Genomic DNA, 23,258 nt, shown 5'->3' on the forward strand with positions numbered 1-23,258 from the left:
CCCAATGCCAGCCTCATTCTACAACAGTGGCACCATATAGCATTTGTCCCTTTGTGACTGAGATACCTCACTCAGCATAATGTCCTTCAGGGTGCAAATTGGTTTTTAATGAAATCATTAATATATTTTGTTTTCAAACAATGGTGATGCCCAAAATATAACACCATTTGTCCTTTTCCAAAATTATAGTTCCTGTAATTCTGATTTCCATTAATTCTTCCATCTTTCCCTTTTCTGCCTTCAGAAATATTTGCCTTGGGCAAATATTGCTCTTTTGACCTTAAATAGTTGGTTTTTCTGAGAAGAGAGTGCCTCTTTAATGTTAGGGATCATTTTGTAGGCCTGCATCTTGTTTGGCTGAAAGTTGAGCTGTGAGGGTAAGTTTTGTTCTAGTTTCAAAGGGTGTCTGAGGGACACAGAGTCAAGTGTTCCATCTGTCTCCACTTGACTAGTAATACTGATCCCTTTATGTTTTTGTTTTGTTCCACATTTTCCCCCACTCTAGCCAAGAGCATCTACTGATCCCTTTTAGAGTGGTCAATGGTAGGGACAGGACAGGAGGGTTGTGGAAGTTGAGGTTTATGTGGTCCACAAGTTCTTTAGACTAAATGTTTCCATCCGTCTTTGCTTTTCTTCCTTTTTTTTTTTGTTCCCGATAAGGAGAGACCAACCAACATGTGCACCTTAAATGGCTGCATGCAAGCTTTTAGTACTCCAATTTCTACACACCAAAACAGGATACAGAACTTCGTCTTTGCAAACTATGTTATGTCAACTGACCTTCATGTCCTCCAACATTCCAAGGCCCCAGAGCCATCAGCTCACTCCCTGAGGGTATTTGGTTTAAGAAGAGAACATAGCATTACCCCTTGTTAGACCAGCTATATGCATTTGTATATCTGTATCATATACAAATATGAACTGGTGGCTTAGTGGCAACAAGTTGCACTACAATCCCGAAAGCATGTTGTTCAAATCCACCAGCTACTTAGCGGCGGAAGGATGGACAATCTTTTCCCCCGCAATTACCTGCCTCTGAAAAACATGCCACAGTCAACAATGAGTCGGTTCCAACTTGATGATACACAATAATATGAATACAGAAAGATCATTTGTTAAATCTAAGTATGTTCAATAGTTTAGTCGTTTCATCTATCCATCTTACTTGTCTGCCTGATGTCTGCTCCTGACTATATTTCTTCTGTACCTCTCTGTGTCTTCCCTCTCTTTACTGGTATTGTGCTGATCATTCCTTGCTGCATACTGACTTTCTTTTCATTCAATTTAATGTTGTTGCTGTTGTGTACCATCGAGTCAGAACCAACCCTCAGCTGATCCTCCAAGGGGTTTTCAGAAACAGTAAATTGTACAGGAGGAGAATTCACCTTTGTCCTGTGGAGCAGCTGTTGGATTTGAACCATGTCCCTTTACACTGGAATCACAATTTCTTGCCACTGAGTCACCAGACCTCCACCATCTTAATGAGTATTTCCCTCTCATCCCTGGTAACATTCCAAAAACGATTCTTTTTATAATAGTAGACTCACACAGTATTTTCATTTTTGTCACTGACTTGTATCACTCAGCATATCCACCTCTAGATTAATCCATGTTATATGATGTTTCAAAGTTTCTTATTATTTTTTAATATTGTATAGTACTCTAGTGTGTGCATATACCATAGTTTCTTTACCAAGCTTTCACTGATGGACCCTGGGGTTGTTTCCATTTCAGGGCTATTGTAAATAATGCTTCAATTAACATGTTGTCCCATGATACATCTTCAAGGATATGTACATGTACAGCCAAGCACAATCAATAAGAGTGCATCTGAATTCCAAAATCAATCTCCATAATAGTCTATGTGTTTCCTACTGCCAAAGGGGCCCTTTAGAGTAGTGAGAGAAGATCTTCACCCTGAAACCCACAGCGTCCCTTTTCAGCAGGAAGTAGCTAAGAGAATACGCCGTGCCCTTTTCCTTATGACTCAGGGTGAAGTCTCTCTCAGGGAGGAGTGATAGGGAATGGCAAAGGATACACTGACAAAGAAGATTAATCAGAACTGGCTTTGACAAGCACTGTGGCATTTGGACAAGAACAAACTGGGAGGAGGGTAGAGAGAATAGTGCAACAATGAATGAGTGGAAGCCCAAAATCTCTGTAAATGTTTATGAAAATTAATAAAATATAATTATAGAAAAACAAACAAACAAAAAAAAAAAAATTAACACGTTGTTGTTGTTATGTGCTATTGAGTCGCATAGCGACCCTGTGCACAACAGCCATAAACTCTGCCCTATCCTGTGCCAATCTCACTGTCTCTGACACACCTACCCCTATTAACCTAGTCACTGAATCTATAGATCTTATTGAGGGTCTTCCTCTCCTGTGCTGTCCCTCCATCCTCCCAAGCATGATGTCCCTCTCCAAGAACTGATCCTTCCTTGCAACATGTCCAAAGTATGTCAGACGAAGCTTCAGAATCCTTGCCTCCAAGGAGCAGCCCGGCTTCACCCTCTCCAAGACAAACCTGTTCATTTTCTTCTTAGCAATCCATGGTATATTCAATACTCTTCTCCAGTACCACAGCTCAAAGGTATGAATTCTCCTTCTATCATCTCTAGTCATTATCCAGCTCTCTAATGCATAACAAGTGATTGCAAACATGGCATATATTAGGGACACCTTAGTCTCCAGACTGACATCATTGCACTTCAGTACTTTAGAGAGGTCTCTAATCGCAGACTTTCCCATCCTGGGTGCTGGTGCCAAAAGTGTTGACTGTGGAGCCAAGCAAACTAAAGCTGTGAACAATCTCAATCCCTTCACCATCCATTATGATGCTGCCAATTGGCCCAGTGGTGAGAATCTTTATTTTCTTGATATTGAGCCTCAATCCATACTGAAGACTCCAGTCTCTGACCTTCCACAGGAAGCACTTCAGGTCCTCCTCAATTTCAGCAAGGAGGGTTGTGTCATCTGCATAAGGCAGATTGTTGATGAGGCTTCCTCCAATCCTGATGCCACATCTCTCCTCATAGAGCCCAGCCTCCCGAAAAACCTGTTCTGCATAAAGATTGAAAATGTAGGATACAGCCCTGGTGTATGTATACCCTTCCCAATTAACATAGGTATGTATATATGCTTTGTTTAGTTTTTATTTTGTTTATTTTAAAACACCTATTAGATGTTCACCAATTAGATCTCCATAAAAAGTTTGGTCCCTTCTCCCAACCCTCCTCTATACACATAATACCAAATAGGTATTGGAAACAGCATGGAGGGGTGTAAACCAAAAGAGTGGAATTAAATATCTTTATTTTTTCCTTTTGCCTTAAAAAAACTCCACAAATTTGTCCATATATTTTTCCTGCTAATATTTTTCTTAGTTTGCATAAGATAATTCAGATACAGTGTTTCATTCATGTACATTGTTCCCTACTGTCTTTCATTAACATTGTGCTTCATATAATCATTCATAACATTGTATTATATTTTATATAATTAGTTACTATTAAACTATGCCTATTACTACCCTGTCTTTTCAAGTCCTCATTGAATCTTTCCTATTCCTTTACCGCCTCATTCACCTACTACCCTTGGTTCTCCACCCTTCCTCTTTTTTTAAAAAAAAAAAATTTTACTATTAATTTCAATGAAAATTTACAGAGACTTCCATTCATTTACTGTTGCACTTTTCTCCCCTCCCAATCTTCCCCCCAGTACACTACCCTCTTGGAAAAGTAAAAGAAAAATTCTTTCATTGTTTTACAATCCCTCCCCCTAGGTCCACTCCACTATGCAGCCTTCGCTCTGGACTCCCGTCATGACAAAAATACCTAATCACATATCCCTTTCAAACAGTTTCTCCCTCATCTGTTTCAATGCAGTATACATTACTGAACCCATCTTTCTCAGTCTCCACTTCACCCCAGTCCCAATGTCAGTCCTGTTTTACAACAGTGGCACCATGCACTATTTGTCCCTGTGTGACTGAGATACTTCACTCAGCATAATGTCCTCCAGGGCCACCCAATTTGAATAATATTGCATGAGTTCCTTGTTTTTCAACGCAGTGTAGTATTTCATTGTGTGAATATACCACAGCTTCTCTATCCATTCGTTTGTTGATGGGCACTTAGGTTGTTTCCAACTCCTTGCTATTGTGAACAAAGCCGTGATAAACATGCGTGTGCATATGTCTGCTTGGGTGTCAGTTATGGTCTCTTTGGGGTATATTCCCAGTAGTGGAACTGCTGGGTCAAATGGTATCTCTATTTGCACCTTTTTGAGAAAGTGCCACACCGCCTTCCACAGTGATTGCACCATTTTATACTTCTACCAACAGTGAATAAGGATTCCAGTTTCTCCACAACCTTGCCAGAATTTGTTGCTTGCTGTTCTGTTAAATTTTGCTATTCTGACTGGGGTGAGATGATATCTCATAGTTGTTTTGATCACCCTTCCTCTTTTTACACTTTCTCCTTCCTCTTTTGGACATTTATACACATCTTGCTCAGACATCCTTCTATTTTTACAATAATGGTCTTATTCAGTTTTTGTACTTATGAGATTGAGATAGTTTACACAGTACAATACTTTCTAGACTCTCCCGTGTTATACAGTATTTTACAAAATAGTTGTTCCTTAGTGCTGCATAATATTCCATTGTATGAAAGTACTACAATTTCCCAATCCATTCATCTGTTGGTGTGCATTTGGGCTATTTCTATTTTCTTGCTATACGAATAATGCTGCAATGAACACAGTTGTACATATACCTGTTTGTGTCTTAGTTCTAATTTCCTTGGGAAATATTCCTAGTAGTAGGATATCTGGGTCATGTGGGATTTCTATGTTCAGCTTTTTGAGGAAATGCAAAATTGCCTTCCACAGTGGTTGTACCATTTTACAATCCCACCAGCACTGCATAAAAATTCCAATCTCTCCATTATCCTCTTTAACTTTTATTACTTGCTGTCCTATTAAATTTTGCTACTCCTATTAGGGTGAGATAGTATCTCATTGTGGTTTTAATCTACATCTCTCTGATTGTCAATTATTTTGAACATTCTTCATGTGTCTATTGGACATATGAATGTCTTCCTTTGTGAAAAGTCATTTTATGTTTTTTCTCTATTTTGTTATTGGAGTATCAGCTTTTCCCCCCCCTCCTCACATGGAGACAGTTGTATTCTTTAAACTTTCATTATGAGACCATTGTTTGAGATGTCATTACCAAATGTTTGGGGTTTTCTTCCTCCTCTAGTCCATAGTTTCCAGTCATTTTTGTATAATTTTCAGCAAAATCCTGCTTGCATGTGGTATTAATTATACTGTTCAATAATTTCCACACTGTCAAGTCACCTTTCTTTGGAATGAGAATACTGACCTCCTTCAGCCAGTTGACCAGATGGTTGTCCTCCAGATCTTTTTGCACAATGTGGTGAGCACATCCAGGGCAACATCTGTTCATTGAAATATGTCAATTGGTATGCCATCAATTACTGGGGCTTTGCTCTTTGCCAATTCCTTTAGAGCAGCTTGAACGTCTCCCTTCATCACCACTAGCTCTTGCTCACACATTGTTTCATGAAATTTTTCTGTGTCAGACAATTCTTTTTAGTATAGTGACTCTGTCTACAATCAACACTCTTGGTACCAGCAGCCAGCAAGTCAAAAGATGAATTGCATTGGGAAAGTCTGCTGTCAGGGGCCTCTCCAGAGTACTGAAGAGCAACAATGTCAATCTGGAGACTAAGGTGTGCCTGATCCAGGCTATGGTCGTTGCAATTACATGCTATGCATCAGAAGGCTGCACAATGACTAGGGATGATAGAAAAATTGATGTCTTTGAGTTGTGGTGCTGGAAAAGAGTACTGAATATATGTATGATGGACAAACAGGTTCGTCCTGGAGAGGGTGACATCAGACTGCACCTTGTAGACAAGGATTCTAAAGCTACATCTGAATATACTTTGGGCGTGTTGCAAGGAGAGACGAATCTTTAGAGAGGGACACCATGCTTGCGAGTGTGGAGGGAAGACCCCCAGGAGATGGATTAACTCAGTGACTGGGTTAATGGGAGTAGATGTGTCTGAGACTGGCTCAAGATAAAGTAGGGTTCAGAGGTCTTGTTAATAGGGTTGCTATGAGTTGCAAGTGACTCTGTGGCTCCTAACAATAACAAAAACAATCTACAGGTTTTCTTTTCCTTTAAAAAACAAAAAAGCAAATATGCTTTTTTTTTTTTTTAGAATGTACACTTTGGTGAAAGCAGCTGAGTCTTAATTGGCATCAGCACTGAACAAGGGCAGTATTATCCATTCTATGTTGACTGGCTGGGCATAGTCACAGCAGTTTCAATGGCCTGAGGCCATTTTCCATTATTTCAGGGGGGTGGTGGGTGGGTGTTATCTCTTGGAGGGGTCATAAAACCTTGTTTCGGGGTAAACTTTAATCAGATTATTTACTCTTTCCTGGAACATAAGAACCAAGTCTGGTATGGTCAGAAGGTCATAAAAATGGAATCCCTTTGATTACAACCTTATATTCCCAAGTTAAAACAAAGGGGAAAAGGGACAAAGATCTAAAACCTACTTCCTGCTGAAATGACACAGTCAAGGAAGGGGGTCTCATATCAAAGGGGTGAAAAAATTGGTTGATACTGAAAGCTAGTTAATAGGAAATGTCCCAAGATCTGTTAGTTAAGGCTTCAGCTGGATGAATCAGGTGTTAAGAGGCTCAAGTCCCACAGTTTGCTTGCTTCTGAACTGCAGAGAGAAGAGGTCTTTTCAAGATGACCTCTCCCAGTAGGGGCCACCAGATTAAAGGTCTAAAGTCACTATAATTTAAAATCTGTGTTTTGATGAAAGAGGCTGAGACTTAACTGGAGTCAGCCTGTAGGCTTTCTTTTCATTCTACTGGAAAAAAGTTTTTGGGACACACAGGGACTCGATTTTTAGAAGATCCTATTTGTCAATTTTATCCTTTTCTGGTTATATTTCTGGCTATATTTTCAAGACTATTTATGCCATAGGGAACTCAGGTGGCCTAGTGACAAGAAACTGTGCTGCAATCACAAAGGCTTCAATCTACTAGTTGTTCAGTGGGGCAAAGATGGACAATCTTCTTCCGGTCTATTGTTGTCATGTGCCGTCAAGTCACCTGCAACTCAATGAGACCCTACATACCTGAGCCAATTTCCCTGACTCTGGCACATTGCCCCAGTTACTGTATCCATCCATCTTATCTGGGGTCATCTTCTCCTGTGCTGTCCCTCTACCCTTAAGAGTATGATGTCCTTCTCCAAGTACCTGTTCTTCCATGTGCTCAAAGTATATGAGATAGATGGAGCTTCAAAATCCTAGCCTCCAAGGAGAAATTTGGTTTCACCCTCTCCAAGACAGACATATTTGTTTTCTTGGCAGTCCATGGTATGTTCATGACTCTTATCCAGCACCACAGCTCAAAGGTATCAATTCTTCTTCTGTCATCCTTAGTCACTATCCAGCTCTCTGATGCATATCAAGTAATTGTGAAGACCATCACCTGGATCAGGTGCACCTTAGTCTCTAGACTGGCATCATTTCTTGTTAGTACTCTGGAGAGGTCCCTGACAACAGATTTTCCCAGTACAATTTGTCTTATGCTTTCCTGATTGTGGATCTAAGAGTGTTGATTATGGAGCTGAGCAAGCTGTAATTGTTAACAATCTCAATCTCTTCTCCATCCACCAGCCTCTCAAAACCTGCTCCATGGTACTCAACAACATTTGTACCATAGGCTAGGGCTTCTAACTTTGATCGTATCTTGTCTCTTGTGATCCTTATAGTGTGGTTTTTACCCCTACGTCTATGATCCACCTTGAGTTGATATTTGTGTATGGTGTGAGATATAGATCCTGTTTCAGTTTTCTGCAAATAGATTTCCAATTTTGATAGGACCATTTGTTGAAGAGATTATTGCTTCATCATTTGATATTTTTTTTTGTATTTTCAAAATTGTAATTGTTATTACCAAATAAAATAAGTAAACACTTCTTAAGTTAGAGTGCAAAATAAAGCACCTTACTGTTTAAAAGGTGCAAAAGCAAGAGAATACATCAACTTGTCCACAGCTTAAATAGTTGTCTGTATGGTGGGTAATGTAATTTCAAAACAATTTCAATAGAAAATTGATTTCTAAATCAGCTTACAGAAGATAAAAAAAAAATCAGTGTTTAGTACTAATTTTAACTATAAAAAACTAAAAAGGAAAAAGTTTTGTCCTCTATTCTGGTTTTGCTTCAATATCTATGTCTTCTGTTCCTTGCCTTTTGGAGAAAACATTGCATTGTAAGGCTGCCGTCTCTTTGGATGGGGACAAGGATCAAGATCTTCCTTAATGTAACCTCTGTCCACACAAGTCTGAGTAGAAGGAAAACCAACTTCCCAGAAATTCTCTGGTGTGTTGGGTGGAATGTAGCGGAACCGGTGTCTTGAACAGGAAGCCAACTTCTTTTCTCTTTCTTCTGCTGGGATATCTGCATAATAAATTTCACATTCCTTACAAGTATGTCCAAGCAGTTTTTTTCTCTCTTCTTTTTTCCGAACCACCTCAATATGAGGAAAATTTTGTAAGCTAGCCTCCCTTTCACCATCCTTAAAATATGGCCCCACAAGAGCTTTCTGTTTGATTTTATCATGCTTGTCATCATTACTGTTTGGTTGTTTTGTGACAGCTGACGAATCCTCATCTTCATCTGTTCCTAGGGGAAAATTATCTGCCAAACAGGGTTCGTATTCTTCGTGTGTTGTCTGATTAAACATATCTTCCAAACTATCATTCAGTTTTCTTTCTTCATCTGGGCTTTTTTCACCTTTCTGCTCTTGCTTCTTCTTTAAAAGCATAGTTTCACTGACCAATGTACAGTCCATGTCCACAGTCTCTTCACCTCCTAATTTTGACTGACTGCCATCTTTTGCATCTATTACTGTAATACCCGTTTTATATTGAGAAAGGTCTGCTTATAGTCCTAAGGAAAATGAAATATTAATGGCTGACACTTGCAATCAAAGTCAATCTCCCACGACTAAAACACATGGAACAAGCAGTAGCTCCCCTGATAAGTCACCTTTTAATTTAGCTACAGTTGTTGCTGAAACACTTGGACTTCAAGTTCAGGAAGAATCTGAATCTCAAGGTCCCATGAGCCCTCTTGGTGATGAGCTCTACCGCTCTCTAGAAGGAGATGACAAAATACAGCTTTCTGAGGCATCTAAAAGAAATAGCAGTAATGCTGTAAGATTTTCAGATGCTGTTTCAAAGACTCCTCCCCAAGAAGAATTGACCATTGGGGCATCATCGCCTGTATTTGAAGCCACTCCTAATGTGAATAATAGCTTAGGTGTGAATACAAGTTTATCCTCTTCTTTACTGGAGGTAGGGAAAAGAAAACAGCTTAAAATAGCCCCTTTTGGCAACACTTCTAATTCTAGACCAGAAAAAACAAGACCAAAGTCTGAAGATAGTGGCCTTTTCACACATCAGAATCTTGGGTCTAAAATGAATATTTGCTATGTTTTGATTCCTTGTCAAATACCAACTGGACTGGGACTTTTTTTGAGGGTGTCTTTTTATGACCTGCTTAATTTTGTGTGTGTGTGTGTGTGTGTGTGTATGTTTGTGATGGGTCTATTCAAGTGTTCTTTATCACTCTGTGTCAATCTGGATTGGGTGTGGGTTTCTAGGAATTTGTCCACTTCTTTTAGCTTCCAAATTTATTAGAATATAGCCTTTCAAAGTTTTCTGTGATTTGACTTAATTTCAGCTAATATTGTTTTGATGCTGTTTTATTTCTTACCCGAGTTATTTGTGTCTTCTCTTTCTTATGTTTGCCAATGGTTTATTTTATTGACCTTTTTGAAGAACCAACTCCTAGTCTTGCTGATAGTTTCAATTATTTTTGTTTTCTATCTCACTGATTTCAGTCCTTGCCCTTATAATTTTCTTTCTTCTAGAGGCTGTGGTATGAGGTTGTTTTTCTAATTGCTAGATATGTTAAGTCATTAATTTTGCTCTTTTCTTCTTCTACGTGTGTGCACGCATGCGTTTGTTTATAGCTATGAATTGCCCCCTGAGGACTGCTTTAACTGTATCCCAGAGACTTTATATATTGTGTTTTCATTTTAATTCACTTTGAGGATTTTTTAAAGTTTCACTTTTTATTTCTTCTATAACCCAATAGTGCTCAAAGAGAGTGTTATTAGTTTCACATGAGTTATGTTTTTATAATTTACCCTATTGTTAATTTCTAGGTTATGGTATTGTGGTTCTGAGAAGATACTTTGTATCATTACCATTTTTTTTAATTAGTTGAAACTTGCTATGTATCCTAATGTATGTTCAGTTCTGGAGAATGCACCATGTGCTCTTGAGAAGAAAGTGAACTGAGTTTCAGTTGTGTGAAGTACTCTGAATACATCCACATGGCATTGTTGGCTAATTATATAATTTAGTTCTTCTACATCTTTGGTGAATTTCTTTCAAGTTCACCTATCCTTTGCTGAGAGTAGGGTGTTAAAGTTTCCTACCACTATTGTGGTGCTATTTCTTCTTCAAATCTATTAACCATTGTTTTATGTAATTTGCAGGTCTTTATCTTTTGGTATGTAGATGCTAAATAAGGTAATGTCTTCTTTATCTACTCTGCCTTTAATTATGATATAGTACCCTTCTTCATTTTTTTATGGTAGTTTTCATTCTGATGTCTACTTTATCAGAAATTAGTATTGTCCCTATGCACATCCCAAAACTTCTCCAACAGGGTAAAAAGGGAAGCCACAGACTGGGAAAAAGTATTCGGTAATGACATGTCAGACAAGGGACTTATTATAACTAGAATTTATAAAATACTCAAGCACCACAACAAGATAAAGATAAATAACTCAGTTGAAAGATGGGCACAGGATATGAACAGACACTTCACCAAAGAGGACATTCAGATGGTCAACAAGCACATGAAGAAATGCTCAAAATCCCTAGCTCTAAGAGAGATGCAAATCAAAACAACTAAGAGATATCATCTCACCCCAGTAAGAATAACAAAATTTAACAGAACAGCAAACATCAAATGCTGGCGAGGTTGTGAAGACATTGGAACTGTTGGTGGGAATATAAAATTGTACAAACACTATAAAAAACTGTATGGAGCTTTCTAAAAATGTTGAAAACAGAAATACCATTTGACCCAGCAATTCCACTACTGAGAATTTACCCCAAAGAAATCATAACTGCCACCCAAGCAGACATATGCACACCCATGTTTATTGCGGCTTTGTTCACAATAGCAAAGAGTTGGAAACAACCCAATTGCCCATTAACAAACGAATGGATAGAGAAGCTGTGGTATATTCACACAATGGAATACTATGCTGCACTGAAAAACAAGGAACTCATGCAATATTATACTAAACAGGGGACCCTGGAGGACATTATGCTGAGTGAAATATCTCAGTCACAAAAGGACAAATATTGTATGGTGCCACTGTTTAAAAATGGACTGACATGAGGGTTGAGGAGTAACTAAGAAAAGATGGGATAAGTAATGAACATTTCATTGAAACAGATGAAGGAGAGAACTGTTTAAAAGGGATATGTTGTTGTTGTTATGTGCCCTCGAGTTGCTTGCAACTCATAGTGACCCTATGTACAACAGCCCTAAACTCTGTTCTGTCCTGTGCCAATCTCACTGTCTCCAACACACTCATCCCGATTACCCCAGTCACCATATCAATCCATCTCCTAGATGGCCTTCCCCTCCTGTGCCTGCCCTCTACCCTCCCAAGCATGATGTCCTTCTCCAAGGACCGGTCTCTCCTTATAACATGACCAAAGTATGTCAGACGAAGCCTCAGAATCCTTGCCTCCAAGGAGCAGCCCGGCCGGTTTAACCCTCTCCAGGATGAATCTGTTTGTTTTCAGGAGTCCATTGTACCTTCAATACTCTTCTCCAACACCAAAGCTCAAAAGGCATCAATTCTCCTTCTATCCTCCCTAGTCACTGTACAACTCTCTGATACATAACATGTGATTGCAAAGACCATGGCCTGTATCAGATGCACTTTAGTCTTCAGAGAGACACCGTTGCTCTTCAGTTCTTTAGAGAGGTCCCGAATAGCAGACTTTCCCATCATAATATGTCTTTTAATTTCCTGGCTGCTGATGCCAAGAGTGTTGATTGTGGAGCCAAGCAAACTAAAGCTGTGAACAATCTCAATCTCTTCACCATCCAACCTGATGCTGCCAATTGGTCCAGTGGTGAGAATCTTCGTCTTCTTGACATTGAGCCTCAATCCATATTGAAGGCTGCAGTCCTTGACTCTCTACAGCAAGCACTTCAGGTCCTCCTCAGTTTCAGGAAGCAGGGTTGTGTCATCTGCATAATAAGAGATTGCTGATAGATCTTCAACCAATCCTGATGTCACATTTCTCCCCATAGATATGATTGGGTATTATTGTCATGACAGGAGTCCAGAATGAAGGTTGTACAGTGGAGTGGACTTGGGGTGAGGAACTGTTTAATAATGAAAGAATTTTTCTTTTACTTTTTAAAGAGAAGAGCAAATTGGGGGGAAGGGGATAGGCAGGAGGAAAGTGCAAAAATGAATGAACGGGAACCCTAAGTCTCTGTAAACTTTCATTAAAATTAATTTTAAAAAATTAGTATTGTCACTCCTGGTTTTTTGTGGATGCCATTTGCTTAGCATATTTTTCCCTCAGGCTTTGATTTTAGTGTATCTTTTTCAGTGTTTTTTAGATGAGTCTCTTTATAGGCAACATAATCATGGGTTTTGTTTATTTATCTATTCTTCTACTCTTTTTCTCATACTTGGTGTGTTTAAGCCATTCATATTAAGTGTGATTGACAGGCCAAGTTTTATCATTGCCATTTTGCTGAGTTTCTTTTCCTGTTGATGCTTGTTACTATGGTCCATTCACTTTCTTTTGCTGTTTCTGTGTGAAGGACTTCCCTTAGTATTTTGTGTAGAGCTGGTCTTGTTTTCACGAATTTCTTAAGTTCTTGCTTTTCTGCAAATGACCTAATTTCTCCTTCATATCTGATGGATAATTTTGCTAGGTAGAGGATCCTTGGCTGACAGTTGTTTTCTTTCCGTTTTCTCAATGTGCCATCTCACAGTCTTCTTGCTCACGTGGTTTCCACTGAGAAGTCAAAGCTTAAAATATTTGGTTCTTTTAAGTGACTGTTTTTCTCACACTGCTTTTAGTATTCTATCTTTATCTTTGATTTTAGAGAATTTGACTATGATATGTCTTGATGTTTTGGTTTTAGATTCTAGTCTATTTTGAGCTTCTTGAAGATTAATTTCATTTTTAATGATACTTCAGAAGTTTTCTTCTAATACCTCTTCCACAATTTTCTTAGTGCTCCTTTCACCTCCCAGCCCCGTTCTAGAATTAAAATACAAGCATGTTGTTCCATTTGATATTATCCCACATGATTCCAGGATTTTAATGTTTTTTCTTTTGTCCTCTGTCTCTCTCTGGGTGGTCCTCCCCTCCAGTCAATTCCCACTGAGGTTCTTGTCTTATACCTTGCTGACTCTGTTCCGTCTCTTTTCTTCTATTTTTATTTTTCTCTCTCCAGCATGTTGGAAAATTCCACTATTTTGGTTTTGATATTCTGGATTGCATTGTCATAAATTTCTGTTGTTTTAATTGTGTTGGTTGTACCTTGCCTCGTGATTTTTAAAAATTTTTGCACCTTTTTTGCACCTCTTTATGGTTTCAATTCTTCTATGATTTTTAACATCAGTAGCAGTTCATGTAAACTCTATGCTAATATATTTTTCTGCCTTCTTGTCTCTGGGGTGTTCATGGAAGCTAAAGTCTAGTCTTTTTTAGGAGAAGTTTATTTTGTTTTTTCATGTTTGAAATTGCCTGTTGTTTCCCAGACATTAAGTGAAGTTCTTAGCATGTGTGAGACAGTTTCTATGTGTCTGCATAGAAAGATAATTTTGTTGCTATTGATAAGTTGCAAATTTTAAGTGTTGGACTTACTCACTTTCCCATGAGTGGTCTTCCCTGTTAGTCAACTATGCCTGGCTCTGTTCCCTGTTTCCTGTGGTAATATTCTCATCCAGTTGTCCTTTGAGGAGCAGAGAGCTGGTGTCTCTTTCTCTGTCCAGGTGTGGTAGGCCCTCATCTCTGTCCCACCCTATAATTTGATTGGGGGTAGGGGAGGTTTCTCCCATGGTTAGGTAAAGTTCTAGAAGTGCTGCCCAAGAAATTTTGCTCAGTGAAAAGACACTGGAAATTGGGAAAGTCTCAATAGAACATTTCTTAAGTCTCTGTAGGCACTACTGGCTGACCCATGTGCCCATCTCCTCTCTTCCTGAAGCTAGTTGGGAGGGAGATTTTCTTGACTTAGTCAACAAAGGCACAGGGAAGAGACAAGTTCCCAAGAGTACAGTTCCTAAATGTTTGGAGTAGCTAATCGGAATTAACCATCTTTAGTAGTTTAGTCACAAATTGGTGAGTTAGCATTTTCATTAATTATTATTATGATCCGGGTGAAAGTTTATCAGGCAAATGTGTTTTCCATTCAAGAAATGTTACACATTTTGTTGTGACATAGATTGCCTATATAATGTAATAGCACTTTTAACATATCCTCCCTGCATTTCTTTTCATTCATCCTTTTTTCCTATTCCTTCCTGACTTTTGAGGGGTTTTGTGGGTAAATACTGCCATTCTGATCTCATGTAATTGATTTTCTAAGGAGTGCATCCCTCTTTAATATAACTGTTAATCTTATAGTCCTGTCTGTGATATGGCTGAAAATTAGATAATGGTGTTTCTCACTGTTTTAAAATAAAAGATATTCTATAGCTGCCTCACTCTGAGAGCCAAAAGTAGTGCTTGGATTTACTGAATGTACATTATATCCCATATGCAATGTTCCAAATAAGAAGTTTCACTGAAAATCAAAGGGGGGTGGGGGGAGAAATCTCTTGCTTCTTCCCAGGAAGTGTTATGCTTATTTCTCATTATTTAATATTTTGCCCTTTAATATTTACCCAGGTATTTGCAATGAATAAATCATTGAATGTGTAGAATTCTATCATTCTATCTCCAGCCTCATTTCTCTCACCGAGTCCATGTTTTCCAGCTACTGATCCTTCTTCCTTGTTCCCAACTTTTGCGTTCCAGTCACCCATATTATCAATGCATCTTGACTGCACGTTTGATCAATTTCTGATTGTAAAAGTTGGTAGAAATCTTCCATTTCCTGCTCTTTGGCTCTAGTTTTTGGTTCACATATTTGAATGATAGTGGTATTCACTGGACGTCCTTATAGGCATCCTTGTTGCTCACCATATTGTATTTCAAGATGGATCTAAAAACGACTTTTTAATTATGAAACCAACCCCATTTTTTCTCACTTTTTCATCCCGGGCATAGTAAATCATATAACCGTCTGATTCAAAATGTCCCATGCCAAGCCATCTCATTTCGCCAATACCTAGTATGTCCATATTTATGTGTTTTATTTCTTTCTTAACAATGTCCAATTTCCCTACATTGATGCTTCTCACATTCCACATTCCAATACTAGTGTCTCCTTACAGCTGGCTCCTCCTTCTTTGTGTTTTCATTTCTAAGATCTCAGTCTCAATTGCCATGTCTGCTAGTCCAAGTACTGATCTAAGTGTGCGCTACTGTACCTAGGGTTTTTCAAATTGATAATATCTGTGGAAAGACTCACTGGAGAAACTCAGTATCAGTTGTGAAATCCAGGCCTAGTGCTGATTGTGGGACAGACTACCAACTACTCATATGCAAGTTCAAGCCAAGTTGAGGAAAATTAAATCAAATCCATGGGAACCAAAATTTGACCTTAAGTCTGTCCCACTCGAATTTCAAAACCATCTCAGGAACAGGTTTGAGGCCTTGAGCACCAATGACCGTAGACCAAATGAGCTCTGGGAGGATATCAAGAAAATTGTCCATGAAGAATGCAAAAGATCATTACAAAGGCTGAAGAAGAAGAAAAGACCAAGATGGAGGTCAGATGAAACTCTGAGTATCGCATTAGAGCACCCAGAAGCCAAAGCTAAAGGAAGAAACCAAGAAATCAAAGAACTGAACAGAAAATTTCAAAAGGCAGCTCGGGACAACAAAGCAAGATACTATAATGAAATGGAGTCATAAAATCAAAAGGGCTGAACTCACTCAGCATTTCTTAAGCTGAAGGAGTTGAAAAACAAATTCAAGGCACGGGTGGCAATACTTAAGGATATTTTGGGTAGAATGTTATATGATCCAAGAAGCATTACAAGAAGATGGAAGGAGTATACAGAGTCACTGCATCTGAAGGAATTGGCTGACATAGAAGAATTTCATGAAATAACATATAAGCAAGAGCCTGTGGTGATGAAGGAGGAAGTTCAAGTTGCTCTGAAGGAACTGGCAAAAAACAAGGCTCCAGGAGTTCACGGCATACCAATTGACATATTTCAACAAACAGACGCTGTCCTGGATGTGCTAAGTTGTGCCAAGAAATCTGGAGGACAGCCAGCTGGCCAACTGACTGGAAGAGATCGATATTTTTTCCCATTGCAAAGAAAGGTGACCCAACAGAGTGCAGAAATTATCAAATAATATCATTACTATCCCATGCAATCAAGATTCTACTGAAAATTATCCAAAAATGTTTGGAACAATATGTCAACAGAGAACTGCTAGATGTGCAGGCTGGATTTAGAAGAGGTTGTGGTACTACGGATATTAGAGCTAATGTTAGATGGATCTTAGCTGAAAGCAGTGAGTACCAGAGGAGTGTCTATCTGTGCTTTGTTGACTATGCAAAGGCTTTGACTGTGTGGATCACAACAAGCTATGGCTGACTCTGAGAAGAATGAGAATCACAGAACATTTGATTGTGCTTATGCAAAACCTATATTTGAACCAAGAGGCAGTCGTCAGAACAGAGGAAGGAGACACTACATGGTTCAAAATCAAGAAAGGGGTCCATCAAGGACGTATTTTGTCTCCATACCTTTTCAAACTGTATGCAGAACAGATCATCCAAGATGCTGGGCTGTACGAGGAAGAATATAGCATCAGAACTGGTGGAAGAATGATTAACAACCTGTGTCATGCAGATGACAGAACCCTGCTTGCTGAAACTGAGGAGCACATGAAGTGCTTGCTGCAGAAGGTCAAGGACTGCAGCCTTCAATACAAATTGAAGCTCAACATCAAGACAACAAAGATTCTCACCACTGGGCCAACTGGCAGCATCAGGATGGATGGTGAAGAAGATTGAGATAGTTAATAGTTTTAGTTTGTTTGGCTCCACAATCAACACTCTTGGTGACAGCAGCCAGGAAATCAGGAGACGAATTGAATTGGGTAAGTCAGCTCTCAGAGACCTCTCAAGAGGACTGAAGAGCAACGACATCAGGCTGGAGTCTGAGGTGCACCTGATCCGGGCTATAGTCTTCACAATTATGTGCAGTGCATCGGAGAGCTGGACAGTGAATAGGGATGACAGAAAGAGAACTAATGCCTTTGAGCTGTGGTGTTGGAGAAGAGTGTTGAATATACCATGCTAGGAGAACAAATAGGTTTGTCCTAGAGAGGGTGAAGCTGGAATTCTCCTTGGAGTCAAGGATTCTGAAGCTTCGTCTGACATATTTTGGGCATGTTGCAAGGAGGGACTGGTCCTTGGAAAGGGACATCATGTTTGGGAGAGTGGAGGCATGGCGCAAGAGAGGAAGACCCTCAATGAGATGGATCGATTCTGTGATTGGGGTGGTGGGAATCAGTGTCAGAGATGGTGAGGTTGGCACAGGATAGAGCAGCGTTTAGGGCTCTTGTATATAGGGCTGCTGTGAGTTGCAAGCAAACAACAACAATATTTGCCCTTTTTATTTTACCCATGTCATTAACGCCACTCAAAGATCAAATTTTTGCTTACTTATATTAACATTAAGTAATAGTGTACTTATGTATTTTCCATTTCCCCTTTGAGTCTAATTTCCTTCGTATTTTATTACCTTTTCAAAATGAGTCACTTCAAATAAGATGTAAATAAATATTTAAAATTTTTATTTACAGCTTAAATAATAGAGCAGATATGTAGAAATTATCATACCCATTACTTAGAACTGCATTTTAAGTTTACTATCTTCATTTAAAATAAAGGTTTTATCACTAAAAAGCATTTTAAAGAGAATAGATAATTCCATTAAAAGACCCCCACTAATACTAATAATGTGATTGGATACCAACCTGCCCACTTCTGTTTTTTCCATTTCAAAGCATCTTCTCTAATTTGGTCCCAGTCTATCTCATCTTCTGTGTCAACATTATTGTCTGTGCTTACATTTTGTCCAGTAGATGACTGGACTGCAGCGCTCTCTGCTAAAAATGTTTATCAAATTAGTTTCTTAAGCAAATCCTGCCAGAACATAGTCCCCAAAGGTACTTTATTGTGTTTTCTATTTATTAATATAGGTAGCTCAGACAATATGCCTGAAGTACAACTTTTTTTTTTTTTACTATGTACAACAATAATTCTGGTAACAGTTTTTATAATAATTTTTTAGAATGCATTTTATATTTAGGGGAAGAGAAGGAAAATAGCATGAGAACTTATTTTGGACCAAAATAGTCACACTTATTGCTTAATAGTTATCAAAATTCTGTGATAAAGATATTACTTTGAGGGGAGCTCTGGTGGCCTAGTGGCAAGGAGCTGCAACTACAATCCCAGAGGCGAACTGTTCAAATCCACCAGATGCTCTGCCGGGTAAGGAGGGACAATCTCCTCCTGTACCAGTCAGATCTGATTTGATGGTACATGCACACAAAAATAATAAAAAGAAAAAAATAAAAAAAATATTACTCTGGATTAATAGGGGAAGAAATGGCACCTTAGGGTTGAGCTCTTTTCCAAGAAATGTTAAGAGGAAACTTGGCAATGAACTCAAATTTCTGATCTTTTTATTTCCATGTTGCTTCTACATAGAGTTCAATAATGACTTTCTTTTCCTCTAGCTCAAACAGACTTGAGATCTTAAAAATACAAAATAACTAGATATTTTGAATCAATGTAGTGTGAAGACACCAACAATGTAGGGCACAAAGATCAATTCTTAAGTTATCAGTAATACTAAGGTTCAGTAAAAGGTAATTTAGAGCTTTCCATTATTTGTGGCTAAACACTATCTTGCTTACCCACCGAGATATCAGATCTTTTTATAAAATCCTTTCAGAAGAGGTATTCTGGGCTTTCTGAGAAAAATATTCACACATACACAAAGCATTACGAGGAAAGGAATCAGCTTTCAGAGGCTCACAACATCTAAATAAATCTTAAAACTTTTTCAAGATCCTCGGAAGAAATAACTACTTACTAACTCTGGATTCTGCATTGTAGTTTTCTTCTTGCTTTTGAACAATAGTATCGATTACGGCTTTTGCTTTCGTCTGCATCACCTTGCTTCCAAATATTTTGACCTCTGCTTCAGGATACCTTTTTGTTATCTAAATACAAGAGGGAAATGGTTAATACTAAGTCCCCTTATCTTCCTCTCCTAGTAATCATTCAACTTCAAAAAGTCCCAATTAAATATGTACACCAATTCCACTGCCATCAAGTAATTTTCAACTTGAAGCAATCCTCCATTGGTTCCGAGGCTATACCTCTGTGGGAGGAGAACCACCAACCTTTCCGTTAGCAGTTAAGGAGTTGTGCTGCCAACCCAAAAGGCACATGGTTTGAATCCATCAGCTGCTCAGAGGGAGAAGGATGGACAATCTCCTCCTGTGTGATTTACAGCCTACTGGGTAGTCAGCTATGAGTAGTTTCTAACTCGACACTGCACAACAACAAAACTCTATCATGCTCCAGATGATATCTAAGGTGATCCTGAGCTGATCCTTTATTGGATTTGCAAGCCTATAAATGGGATGACAGAAAATTGTCCATCTTTCTCCTTCAACACCAGACAATATCAGCTTTTGGAGTAGCAGTGCAACACTCTACAGATTAATTGCCCCATCAGAGCCCCCTCAGGATGATTTACAGCCTCAGATAGAAGATCAATAGACTTAGAATTGACTCAATGGCTCAATAAGTTTGATTGTGGATTTTGGGAGGAGGGAGATTCTGTTGTTGCTCTGAGCTGCCTCTGAATCACCTGAGTCACAAGAACTCCATGTGCAACAGAATGCAACCCTACCCAACCCACATTCTTCACACAGCAGAAGATGGAGTGGGTGCACCTAACTTAGTAGGGAAGGAAAACGTCTTCAAGTTCTCTAAGGAAACCATAAGATAACCTGAATGATGAGTTACCCTGGGGAAAGACAGGCCAACAAGAAAACAGCAGTGTTCAAGCGGGAGCAGGACTCCTGAGACCACAAGAACCAGAGGGTGCCAGGCCACTGATGCTGACTACTCGAATACAGTAGAAAGTCCTGAATAAAGAAAGGAGAATGTTGAACAAAACTCAATGAAAAAGGTCACATTTACAATTCCAGTAGAGAATGGTGAAACCCAAGAGAGACTCTGACTCATATGAGTATGACTCATAGCAACCCTATGAACAACAGATCTGAACCCTTTCCTCTCCTGGGCCACCCCCATGCTCTCTGACACACTCAAACCCACTGATGCAGTCTCTGTCAGTTTACCTGGTTCAGGGTCTTCCTCTAATTCACTATCCCTCCACTTTTTCATGTATGATGTTCCTCTCCAAGAAAAAGCCTCTCCTAAGAACATGCCCAAAGTATGTGGGACAAACCTTTATCATCTTTGCCTTCAAGGAGCACACTGGTTGAACTTTTCCCCAAAACATATCTATTTGTATTGTTGGCAATCCACGGATGTGCCATACTCTTCTCCAACATCACAACTCAAAGGCATCAATTCCTCTATCATCCCTATTCACTGTCCACCTCTTAGTAACACAACAAGTGATTGAAAAGATCATGGCTTACATCAGGTATACTTTAGTCCTCAAACTAGCATCATTGCTCCTCAATAATTTGGAGAGATCCCTGACTGAAGACCAAGTGTATTGATTGTAGAACCAAGTAAGATGAAGTCACTGACCGTTAAAATCTTTTGTCCATCTATCATGATGTTGCCTATCTGTCCAGTGATGGAGAATTTTTGTTCTTTTGGTGTTGAGATGCAATTTATATTTAAGGCTGCAGTCTTTGCTCTTCTGTAGCAAGCATTTTAAGTTCTCTTCACTTTCAGCAAGTAAGGTTGAGTCATCTGCATAACAGGTTACTGATGAGTCTTCCTCCAGTCCAGATGCCACATTCTTCTTCACAGAGTCCAACTTCTTGACTATGGCCCATGGTGTTATGTGTTGTCCAGCTGCCTGTGACTCATTGTGACCTTATGCACAATAGGTCTGAACTCTGCCCTATTCTGAGCCAGTCTCGCTGTCTCTGACACATCTAACTCCATTACCTCAGTTACTGTGTCAATCCATCTCATCCAGGTTCTTCTTCTTCTGCACTGCCCCTCCACCCTTCCAAGCATGATGTCCTTCTCCAAGGAGTGGTCCCTTCTGGCAACTTGCTAATATGTGAAACAGAACTTCAAAGTCCTCGTCTCTAAGAAGTAACTTGGTTTTATCCTCTCCAGGACAAATTTGTTTTCTTTGCAGTCCATGGACTCTTCAACACAAAAGCATCGATCATCCTGTCATCCTTAGTCACTGTCCAGCTCTCTGATGCATAACAAGTAATTGCAAAGACCATGGCCTGGATCAGATATATCTTAGTCTCCAGAGTGATACTGTTGCTCTTTAGCACTCTAGAAAGGTCCCTAACAGCAAATTTTCTCAATGACGTTTACTCTTGGCACCAGCAGTCAGGAAATCAAAAGACTAATTGCAACTTGATGACATCTAACAACAACAGCCGTTTGTCTTTTGATTTCCTGGCTGAGAGTTTGATTTCCTGCCAAGAGTGCTGATTGTAGAACCAAGTAAGGTGAAATTGTTAACAATCTCAATCTCCTCTTCATCATGATGCTGCCAATTGGCCCAGCGCTGAAAATCTTTGTCTTACTGATGTGGAGCTTCAATTCATATTGAAGACTGCAGTCTTCAACCTTCTGCAGCAACACTTTAGGCTCTCCTCAATTTTGGCAAGCAAGGTTGTATCATTTACACAATGTAGGTTGTTGATGAGCCTTCCTCCCTTTCTGATGCCACATTCCTTCTCATAAAGCCCAACAAGGCCAGGTGCAGTTTGTGGATGGACCATCAACTACTGGTATGCAAGTGCAAGTTGAAGCTAAAGAAAAGGAAAACAATTCGACCTTGAGTCTATTCCATCTGAATTTAAAAAACCATCTCAAAAACAGGTTTGAGGTATTGAGCACTAATGAATGAAGATTTGCTATGGGAAGATATTAAGAACACAAAAGGACATTAAAAAGACAGAGGAAGAAAAGACTGAGAAGGATGCCAGAAGAAACTCTGAATATTGCACTAGAATGCTAAGAATCCAAAGCAAAGAGAAGAAACCAGAAAGTTAAGGAGTCGAACAGATGTCAGAGGGCAGCTCAGGAAAGCAAAGCAAAGTATCACAATGAAATGTGCAAAGAGCTAGAGTCAGAATATCAAAAGGCATCAACTTGCTCAGCATTTCTTATGCTGAAGGAACTGAAAAAGAAATTCAAGCTTCAAGTGGTAATGCTTAAGGATGCTATGGGCAGAATATTGAATGATCCATGAAGCATGAAAAGAAGATGGAAAGAGTACACAGAATCACTGTACCAAAAAGAACTAGATGACACAGAAGAATTTCATAAAACAATAGATGATCAAGAGGCAATTGTGATGAAAGAGGAAGTTCAAGCTGCTCTGAAGGAGCTGGAAAAAAATAAAGCCCTAGGAATTGATGGAATAACAATTGACATATTTCAACAGACAGATGCTGCCCTGGACATGCTCACCAAGCAGTGCCAAGAAATCTGGAGAACAACCACCTGGCCAACTGACTGGAAGAGATCCATATTTATTTCCATATTAAAAAAAAAAAAAGGAGAACCAACAGAGTATAGAAATCACCAAACAATATTACTAATATCACATGTACTAAAATCCTGCTTGTTGTTGTTGTTATGTGCCATCGAGTTGTTTCCGACTCATAGCGACCCTATGTACAACAGCTCTAAACCCTGCTCTATCCTGCGCCAACCGCACCGCCTCTGACAC

The 23,258-nt window shown here is 39.2% G+C and overlaps 1 protein-coding gene across 1 annotated transcript in view; it reads right to left on the bottom strand.

The window, feature by feature from the left end:
- DDX43 (DEAD (Asp-Glu-Ala-Asp) box polypeptide 43) overlaps positions 1-23,258 on the bottom strand; it is a 73,857-nt gene that overhangs the window by 41,188 nt on the left and 9,411 nt on the right. The window contains exons 3-4 of the mRNA XM_006902884.1: positions 19,424-19,557; positions 18,301-18,425 (exon numbers count right to left, since the gene is read on the bottom strand). Of these exons, the coding sequence (XP_006902946.1) occupies positions 18,301-18,425; positions 19,424-19,557 (259 nt within the window). The remainder of the gene's footprint in view (positions 1-18,300; positions 18,426-19,423; positions 19,558-23,258) is intronic.

Source organism: Elephantulus edwardii, unplaced genomic scaffold, assembly GCF_000299155.1.
Source record: "Elephantulus edwardii isolate Elephantulus edwardi_28Jun2011 unplaced genomic scaffold, EleEdw1.0 scaffold00465, whole genome shotgun sequence".
NCBI lineage: Eukaryota > Metazoa > Chordata > Mammalia > Macroscelidea > Macroscelididae > Elephantulus > Elephantulus edwardii.